At 38.1% G+C, this 10257-nt stretch overlaps 1 protein-coding gene across 1 annotated transcript in view; it reads left to right on the forward strand.

Moving 5' to 3' along the window:
* Positions 1 to 9742, forward strand: part of RALGPS2 (Ral GEF with PH domain and SH3 binding motif 2) — a 120885-nt gene extending 111143 nt beyond the window's left edge. Inside the window, 4 exon segments of the mRNA XM_006088956.3 lie at positions 1 to 43; positions 45 to 69; positions 2398 to 2489; positions 4122 to 9742. The exon segment at positions 1 to 43 is cut by the window's left edge and continues 20 nt beyond it. Of these exon segments, the coding sequence (XP_006089018.1) occupies positions 1 to 43; positions 45 to 69; positions 2398 to 2489; positions 4122 to 4151 (190 nt within the window). The 3' untranslated portion in view covers positions 4152 to 9742.
* The last annotated feature ends 515 nt before the right edge of the window (positions 9743 to 10257 follow it).

Below are 10257 nucleotides of genomic sequence, written 5' to 3' on the forward strand. Positions count from 1 at the left end.
ATGGATGGTGATGATGGCTGATGACCCGGACCATCCTGACCTCCTTCCTGCTGACTGACTCTGAGAAAGGTGAGTCTTAGAGCGTGATGGCGAACCCTATGACACGCGTGTCAGAGGTGACACGCGAACTCATTTTTTTGGTTGATTTTGCCATTTGTTAAATGGCAATTAAATATATAAAATAAATATCAAAAATATAAGTCTTTGTTTTACTATGGTTGCAAATATCAAAAAATTTCTATGTGTGACACGGCACCAGAGTTGAAGCAGGGGGTCCCTCGGGGGTGAGGCCGACGGAGTCCTAACGAAGCATGCCCGACTCCGGAGACCGGTTCAGTGACGCAGATCCAAGTTTATTGTGTGAGTGCAGCAGTATATATAACATTCCAGACCAATCAGAAGTTTACACTATCCTTAGGGCAACCAATAGTAGGAAAGATCAGGGTACTATGTAGGGGCTCTAGGGGGTCAGCTCAGGCGGGCGCTGCCACTTCCCGGTGTGCCGAGGAAGCTTGTATAGGCGGAGTGTGCTCACGCCATTGCATCTGCCACAGCACTGAGATAAATCTCCTGAGCTTTTCCTACACAGAGTTAAATTAGGGTTTTTCAAAATGCTGACACGACGAGCTCAAAAGGTTCGCCATCACTGCTTTAGAGTAACCGGGGCTTATAGGTAACTTTTTAGTATCCAAAGCCTGTTTCACTGGGTTCATTCTTGACTGGGGGAAGATTTGTATAGTTTTATCTCTTGAGAAATATTTCTGTCACATAATATATAGTAATGAGATCAATATTTATTAAATGCTTATTTAATAAGCTTATGGAGGGAGGGAGGGAGGGAGGGAGGGAATTTGAGAATCTATGTATGGTTCACTGTTGCTTTAAAATCTCAGTGGTTTGCCATATACATAGTACCCCTTCATTTGTACCCGGAATTAAATTGTTATTCTTAAGTTCTAAATGTGGCAGAGGTTTTGCTTTAAATGATTTTTATTCCATTACTTTTAATCAAATTAATTGCTTATTTGACTTACAGCACTTTCCAAAGAAGTATAATTTTAATTATAATACTTTGCTCATAAAATATAATAGCGATGTTGGAGGGTGGCTGTGGAATCACATGCCAGCTGGTCCTACCTCAGGTGGCAGTCAGAACAGGGCCCAGCATGGCTGCTGCTCCTCCTCAGACCACCTCTGGCTGTTGATAAGCACCCCAGGAAGCCAGCAAGGAAACGCAGCGTCACCTTTTATGGGCTGTACATTACAGTTTGCCCTCTGTTTATTCAGAATGTATTTCATATCAACAGGTAGTCTGCTTTTAGAGTATTATGAAGTGTTTCAAATAAAAATGTAAGCAAAATATGTTGAACACAGAAAAAATAATAATGTGGCAAACTTCATTGTAGAAATGCTTTCTATAGATTAATCTGATGTCTGCATCTCAGTTGAGCAAGCAAAACAGTATTTTAATTGGAATAATTAAATATGTGGTAAAGGCAAACCATTGCTTCTGAAAGTGAAAAAGTTTTTTGAATGTTAAAATCTCAAAGAAAAGTTGTATAATGTCTAAATATAGATTAGGCTCCTGGGCCATTGAATGCAATTATAAAGGAAAGTAGAAGTTAGTAAGAATTGGGAAATAACAAGAACTTAGGTCAATGAAAAAAAGGGAGTAAAGCTCAACTAAGGCAATCTATATAGTACATGAATTCATTCTTTTCTCAGTTTATTACCTTAGTACATAGAACCATATAAAAATTGTGTGTCAGTCTTGAATTAGAGTTAACATAAGGTTTACTAAATATACACAACACAGATGAATTTCTAATTTTCTAAGAGAAAAGGGTGCCTTCTTATATTTTCCCTGAGAGCCCTCAATAGGTCTAGAAAGCTATAATAATTTTTAAGAGATGTAACTAAAAAGGTAGCTGATATTGATGTTAGCTAATTAATCCTTATTCACATTAAATAGCTAATGTCTGAGTGTTAGTCACTTAGTGTGAAAGCACTGTGGCCTGTAAAAACCTCACGTTAACATTGCTAATAGATCATCTAAGCAGTATTGAGAACCGATACTCTGCACTCTCAGCCACACATACAAATCTACAGAAGCCAAACAATTTTATTTAGGTATCGTTTACTCTAACGAACACTTAAGGAAATGCATTTACATCTCTTCCAATTCACAGACAGCAGAACAGCTACTTTCTGCATAAGTGACGTCATGTGAATGTATCAGAGAGAACTGTTTGTCCTGGAAAATCAGGTGTTGTTGAAATAGACTTCTGAAACGGAGAACTCTAGTCTTGTTTTAGTTTGGTTTGGTAGCTGGCAGAATTGTTATATGTCAGAGTCCTTAAGTTTTTATTATTTTCCCTTTGTTTTTTATGATTTTAGGAAATTCATACAAGTTTCAAGCTGGCAATAGGATGAATGCAATGCTGTGGTTTAAGCATTTGAGTGCTGCCTGCCAAAGTAACAAACAACAGGTGAGCATTTCTCTTAATCCTCAAATAGTCCCTAACTTGGGCATGTGTTTAACAGTTCTAAAGAGAAGTAGACTAATTTTCTGAATGGAGTGGGGGGGGGGGGAATATGTTCTTATTCTTATTCTTTTTCTTGTTGACAGCAGTCAACAAGACGTGTAGTTCACATTTTAGAGAGATGGGCAATAAACAAATGAACAAATAACAAACTTTCAAATAGTGAAAACTATACAAGAAAACAAAATAGAATTATGTGATGCAGAGTGATGGGAGTAGAGACAACTTTAAATAAGTAGGAGAGAGCAGCAAACGTCTCCCTAAGTGATGACATTGGCCTGAATGATAAGAAGGAACCGCCACATGCAAAGCCCTGAAGCTGCAATGAGCTTCAGTTCAAAATAAGAATATGTAGCCCGGGCTGGTAGAATATAGTGAGAGGCAAGGGAATGTAGTTCTAGAGGGGGTAAAAAGAGGGGGCACTTCAAAGTAATAAAATATATTCTGATTCATCTTTATTTGTTCTACTAACAGGTTGATGTGGGTTTCTGTGGTTGCAGTGAAACCCAAAACCATTTGGATATTTTTGTTTTTATTTTACTGAAACAAAGGCTTTCAGCTGCCAAGGAGAATAAATTCATTGTGTTGTTTTCCCCAATCCCTATTACAGGTTTAACGTTGAGTCACAGCCCTAGCTGGTTTGATAGAGTACGTTGGCCTTCAAATTGAAGGGTCCCAGGTTCAATCCCCAGTAGGGGGCGTGCAGGAGGCAACCAATCAGTGATTCTCACTCATCACTGATGTTTCTATCTCCCTCTCCCTTCTCTCTGAAATCAATAATATATACTTTAATAAATAAATAAATAAAGTTGAGTCACCAATTGGTTGAACAGACATAAACATAACATCGATGTTCCACTCTCACATATAAAAATCAATAAAAAAACCTTTAAAAAAAGATACTTTAAGGGGGTCACATATATGGTGACAGAAAAAGATTTCACTTTGGGTGGTAAACACAATGCAATATACAGATGATGTATATAGAATTGTACACTTGAAACCTATATAGGTTTAATAACCAATGTCACCCCAATATATTTAATTTTTTCAAAAAGATATTTTAGGTCAGAAAGATTTTAACACTTGGGCTCACTTGAAATGACAAGGAAAGATTAAAAAGGTACTTTGAAGGACAACTTTTAAATGCTGTCAGTTTGTGAATGGACCTACAGGGTAAGACAAATACCATGATTTCACTTAATGTGGAATCTAAAAAACAAAAGAACAAATAAAACAGAAACAGACTCATTGATAGGGAGAACAGACTGACATATGCCAGAGGGGAGGGGGATTAGGGAGCTGGGTGAAAACAGTGAAGGGATTAAGAAGTACAAATTGGTAGTTGCAAAGTAGTCATGGGGATGTAAAGTACCTCATAGGGAATATAGCCAATAATACTCTAATAACTGGATGGTGCCAGGTGAGTACCAGAAATATCGGGGATCACTTCATATGTTATAAAATGTCTCATCACAGGGTTGTACACCTGACACTAATATAATATTGAACATCAATTGTCATTGAAAAATACTTTAATAAAAATAAATAATGTTTTGTAATGCTTGTATTTTTTAGGTTCCTACAAACTTGATGACTTTTGAGTAAAAGCCTAAGAAAGAAGAGGTGAATTGTTGCTCCACAGTGGGAGCGAGGCCCTGGTGGACCAGCGCCAGCGAAAACCAGTCCTGTGCCAGGGGAGCCGAGCTTCCCTCTCTGCCTCCGGATTCTGAACCAAAAAAGCACTAATTCCAGGGAATGAAGTGAGACATTCCCAGAGAACCAATTGCAGTTGCAAAACAAACTGCCATGGACCACGCTTCTTATCTCTGAACTGACCTGTGGAAACCACTGCCTTAAAAGAACGCAAGGAAAACCAACACCAAACACCAAATAGTGTGTGTGATCTCCTGGCGGTGCTGTGCTTGGAATAGATCGTAGCTCATTTGCATTTCTTTTAACTTTGTGTTAATTTTGGAGGGGGGAATCGCCTTTTTCAGATACACTTTAAAAAGGAAAAACGTCATTCTAATGGGTTACGTGAGGAGCTGGTTTTGAACCAAGGTATAAAGGTATTAATGGTTTTGAACCGAAGTGTAAAGATCTGATAAGCAGCATTCTTCCAGCAGCCTCCCCGAAAGTGTGTTTGGCCTCCGTTCGCCTGCCGCCTCATGCTCTCATAGCACGAGGAACTAGAAATGTTGTAATGTGAGTTGTTGGGACTTTGTTTGGGACTTTGGGAGGGATTTTGTTTGGTTTTGGATGAGGAAAGATATTTTTAAACACTAAACTTCTGAGATTTAGTACTGTATGGGGAACACGACTTCCTGCAGGGGTATAAAGGCCGCGTGTTCACCTGCCAGACACTTTTCACATGGGCTCCAGAAAGCATGGTTGTTTTTACCTGCGTTTAAGGTTAGCCTCTATATGAATTCATTGTTGGGCCACAGATCTGCGTAGTAGGGATTGCATCCCAGCCTAAACTTCCTTGAGATTTTACAGTCATTACTTTTTTCATTTTAGTTGGATTCTCTCTTCTACCAGTCACGGGTGATTTTTATCACCAAGGAGATAAATTGATGTTTTCCTTTACCTTGTTTATTGTGCACAATGCCAGGTTTTTTTAAAATTCATTTTCATTATTTTTGTTCAATATGAGATTCAGGGTCACATTTGTTTAAAAGAGATTCCATATATGTATGTGTTCATTTTATTATAAGGCATACAAAATAATTTTAAGAGGGGAAAAGGTAAAGGTTAAGATTCTGAGAATTTAAAGTATCAAAACTCTCCTTATACAACTTTTCTTTATTGCAAAACATTTTCCTGAAAATTTGCTATGAAATCAGTAGTTGACCAAGTAGTTTTATGAGGGCTCTTCTATGCAGTAATGCATTTAATATCCAAAATGTTGAATCACTAAAAAAATAATAATAAGATTGAAGATAAGATGCCTTAGAATTTTAACAAAAAATGGCATTTGAACAAAGGCTATGTTGGATGTTATAAACTCATGAGGCATCATAGATTTTAGCACTGGCCCAGAGTAAGAACGCCTTCTGTCTGATACCTTCTACCAGGCTCTGTTACTTTGGGCCTTACATAAAATTATTTGCATTTGTATTCTTAGAAAACATTGTACTTTTTTTATCATAAGTATTTCATTCTTGAATCTATGAAACATCAATAGAAAATATTGCCCACAGACTAATTAGCTAAAAAAATCTATCCAGAAGGAAATAGAAGAGCTTTTTCTGAGCCGTGCATTTTTCCATTTAGCTCTGTTTCCAACGGATATTAAGAGTGCAGATATTTTTCTCTTATGGCAGAGTTAGAAATGCCGTAGTTTCTGGTTTTGTGGAAAGTGACACAGGCTGGAGAGGACAGTGTTGCCTGTGCTGAGTGATGTTTAAATTAACGACCTCCCGAGCTTGACCCACGTTGGGTACATGGAGGGACACCTCCTGCGGAGCCAGCAGTATTACTGTGTAGACCTTGCACATCTGACTTTTATTTTGCATTTTTTTAAATTTCTTATTTTGTTTATTTCTCTTCAGAAAGAAATGTTTTTAATAGTGTATGTGCTTTTTAAAAAATACTATGGATGAGAACCCTGTGGATTTTTTTTTATTACTGCTTTGTTTTGTTTGTCGTAAATAAGCTACAGTAGATATGTCATAGGGGAACCACGTCTGTGGAGGTGGGCACCTGGAAGTCAGAGCCTGATGTTTTGCCAAAGAGGGAGCTAAACTGGAAGATGTGTTTTCAGCTCTAAACATGAATGAATGCCTGCACAGACGAAGAATAGTGTTCAATTTGGTAAACAGTCCTTTTGCCTGAAACTCTTAACATAACTGTGCATAGAAGTTGCCATTGTTTTTTTGTCTTCAAATTTGTCCTTTCAAAAGATTAGTCATTGCTTTTTGAGGTATTGTAGCATTTGAAGCTAATGGAAACCAGTGGATTAAACCAATGTAGGTGAATGTTTTATCTGTAATTCACCAAATGATATCTGATGATAATTCATGCAAAGAAAATATTTCTCCAAAATATGTTAAATATTTAGGTAGTTTATTAGTGGGATGATTAATTTATTTCCCTCTTATTAGGCCTGCCCTTTATAAATTAGTAAATTCGTGACCCAGAAGCTTGAAATTTCCATCAATATTAAGTTCATCTGTTTCTCTCCAAGCCAAGAAGAGCTCATAGAAACAATAATTTAAATTTAAGCTAGTTTATGATACGCATAATGGTTGGCATATTATATGGCCCAGGATAGTAGAATATAATATTGGCCAGAATACAATTCAGACACATCGCATGTAACCGTTTATTTGAACAGAAGCTTATTTTTCATATAGAAGTAACATACCAGTTTTTAAAATATAACTATAAAAATAACTGCATAATGAGCACTATTTTTGGTTTCATGCCCCCGTGTGTTTGAGCTCTGCTTATTTTTTCACGGTTATTATTTTTTTACTGTAATCTCCAAAATGTAAGAATTGAAAGAGAATTGATCAAACACACCTTCCTTTTTCGTTTTCTTCACTATGTAAATGTCATTTGTGTAAACATTACAAAAAGGGATCCAAACAGTTTGAGTTCGAATGTTTTTTCTCCTAGGCCTGTGCTTCGATGACCAATGTTTTTCCTGTGTGGAAATGCCACAGACTATTGCACTACCTTCTGTGTGGACTGTTCTGGTATTCAGTCTTTCTGTGCATCAAGAGTTACAGTGTTTATAGCTGCAAAGTTTTTATAAGTAGCTTTATTCCTCTTCTAGAAGGTTTATAAAAGAGACCAAGGAGCACTATTGTTATGGAAGGAGAAAATGTTTACAGTGTATAGTGTACACACTCTGTAGATTAGTTGAAACAGGGGCCCTCTATGGGCAGGCTGGCCTGTTGATCTGTTGGGATTACTAAAATTTACCTGGCAAATTACTTGAGCAGAGGTCTTTTTTCTCCCCACCCCACACCACCCCCCATTTTTTAGGTTAAATCTGTAAGCTGTATGTCTTTGCTACTGAAAACAAAACTGTAAGGCATCATATTAATTCTGGGAATCAAAACATTTAATCCATCCACTTTTGTAAAGAAGATATCCACTGTTGACATGCTTCCTGTTTTTTGAGGCACATTCCTTCACAACCAGTTTTTAAACTGCCATGTTATCTTCTGCAAACAAGGGGTACCAGTGTTGCTCAGCAGAAGATAATCTTTCATAACAGAAATCCTCTGCTTCAAAGGCTTTCAAAATAATTGGATCCCTTTTTGGAAACGAAGATCCATTCGCCCGTGTCTCAGTGGAACAGTATTAGCGCTGCTGATGCATAAGCAGATGGTGAGGTTTGCCTGATTTCGTGATCTTTTGGGGTTTGCTTTTATTTTCTCTCTCCTTTTGTAGTTTTTTTCTTTCAAAGATTTTACAGCCAGAGTGGTATTCTGATTTTTTCTAAGCTTTCAGATATGAACACTGTTATTTAATCATATTGATGATAAGTGTTTTTCATGTGAAGTCAGCCTTTTCAAAATGATTCAAGTATTTTTTTGCTTTTGCTCCCTGAAAAATGGCTTGTGTCTAAAGTGACTTTTTTTTTCTACTTAGAAAATTCTAATGAAAGAGATCTCTGTGTTCAAACTCTTAAGCTTATTGAAAGCAGTTTCATTACACGGTATCTCAAGTCATAGTGTGGGGAAAATTTGGTCAGTGCCTTATCAATTTGAAGACCAATTATAGGCATGGAGTATGACAATAATCATGGGCCCTCTTACTCCTCTATTTCAGGAGTGCTATCTACCCCTCTTACTCCTTTATTTCAGGAGTGCTATCTACCCCTCCCTCCACCAGCTCACTCTGTCTCACATCCAGTCTAAGAAAGTCTGTATAGATATTCCTAGGTAATCGTTGCAGCCCTCCTTGGTTTTGAGTCTTTTTAGACAAGCTTCCTTCCTGCTCCTCTCCTTCCAGGCAGGAGATTAAAAATAAATCCACCCGAGTCGCTCTTTGGATGAGCACTCTTACCCGTCACGGAGTTTATGTTTATTTTGTGTTGTTGTTTTTGGTTGTTGTTGTAGTTGCTATGAGCATACACTTAATTATAAGGCCTTTCAGGAAATCTCTAAAAGAATATGATGCAGCCAGAAAGATGTGTTCGGGTTTTATGAGAGCTATTGAAGTCTTGGGATGAGAATCCTTTTGGTCAGAAATGAAATTTCGTTTGGTTCATTCTTATATTTAAATAAGACTCAGAACAAACAAGCAGCCACTTAACCTACCAGTTATTGTTCACTTGAAAACATCATGATGGGAAAGTGAAAACAACTCCAGTATATAAATTAAAGGGAAGTTAAGGGACTAAAGGAAATTTCCCAGGAAAAGCAAAGCTTGGAAACACTTATTGCAAGATCTGGAACTACTACTGTTGTTCAACTGAGTCAAGATGCTATTTTCACAAATATGAAAGGGCTCCTCTGTTCCAAAGTAGGCAAGTAGACATGGTCTTTAAAGCCACATGAAGGGTTAACTCATTGGTCCTTGAGGGTGAGTAATTAGCAGAATTTAAATTTTGATCTGGTCATTTGGGCTGCAAAGTAGTGATGAGATTCGAAGAATACATAATTAGAGTGCTTTGAGATTAAACTGGTTTTTTAAATAGAAAATTTCATAAATATTAGCCATGCTTTAGATACTAGGTCAGAAATACTAAGTTTCCCCTGAAGATATTGCGTATTAGATCTATTCACAAAGATAGTCCAGTAGCTATTGACTTAGGTCTGACAGCATAGCCAATAAGAAGTCACCAGGCTCTCAATAGTTTCTACACTTTGGTTGTTGACAAATTCATTGTTGTACAGGCTACTGAAGTGTGGGTGAGTGGTGGGGGGACCCATCCACAGTGTTCTCTATAGGAGGTAAACATCTGTGGGGATAAGTACCCAGTGATGATTATATGCAGGAAAACACAAGCCATTTTACCCTTTGCCCCAGTAAGCTTGAGTACTCATGACGAAGCACTCGGCTGCACTGTGACCTCCTTGAGTGATGTGCAGCTCGGTTCCTCCCTCACTTTTTGTTTCTGTTCAATATGCAAATGTGAGTGTGAGATCTTTGGTGTGTTTGCATATGCTAACTTGAAAATGAATTTAAGTACAGTTTTCTGAAATATTTCTATTGAAATAAATTACTTAAAAATATAGGTTGTGTGGGGATAATTTATTACCATACTTACATTTTTATCCTTCACTTTTGCTTGTTATTGATTTCAGAGAGAGAAATGGAGAGAGAGAGAAACATCCATGAGAAATCGGCTGCCTCCTGCACACCCCCTACTGGGGATTGAGCCCACAACCCAGCATGTGCCCTGTCCGGGAATCAAACCCTGACCTCCTGGTTCATAGGTAGATGCTCAATCACTGAGCCATGCTGGCCAGGCACCCCATGGAGCTTTCAATTGGAAGAAGTACAAAAATACCTGTGTTGAGTCTCCTATAAGTCACCGGCTAGGGCAGTGGTCGGCAAACCGCAGCTCGAGAGCCACATGCAGCTCTTTGACCCCTTGAGTGTGGCTCTTCCACAAAATACCATATGCGGGCACGCACGTACAGTGCGATTGAAACTTCGTGGCCCATGCGCAGAAGTCGGTTTTCAGCCTGGGCGAGTCTATTTTGAAGAAGTGGCGTTAGGAGAAGTGGGGGGTGTTGGTCAGTCG

The sequence above is a fragment of the Myotis lucifugus genome, unplaced genomic scaffold (assembly GCF_000147115.1).
Source record: "Myotis lucifugus unplaced genomic scaffold, Myoluc2.0 scaffold_54, whole genome shotgun sequence".
NCBI classification, from domain to species: domain Eukaryota; kingdom Metazoa; phylum Chordata; class Mammalia; order Chiroptera; family Vespertilionidae; genus Myotis; species Myotis lucifugus.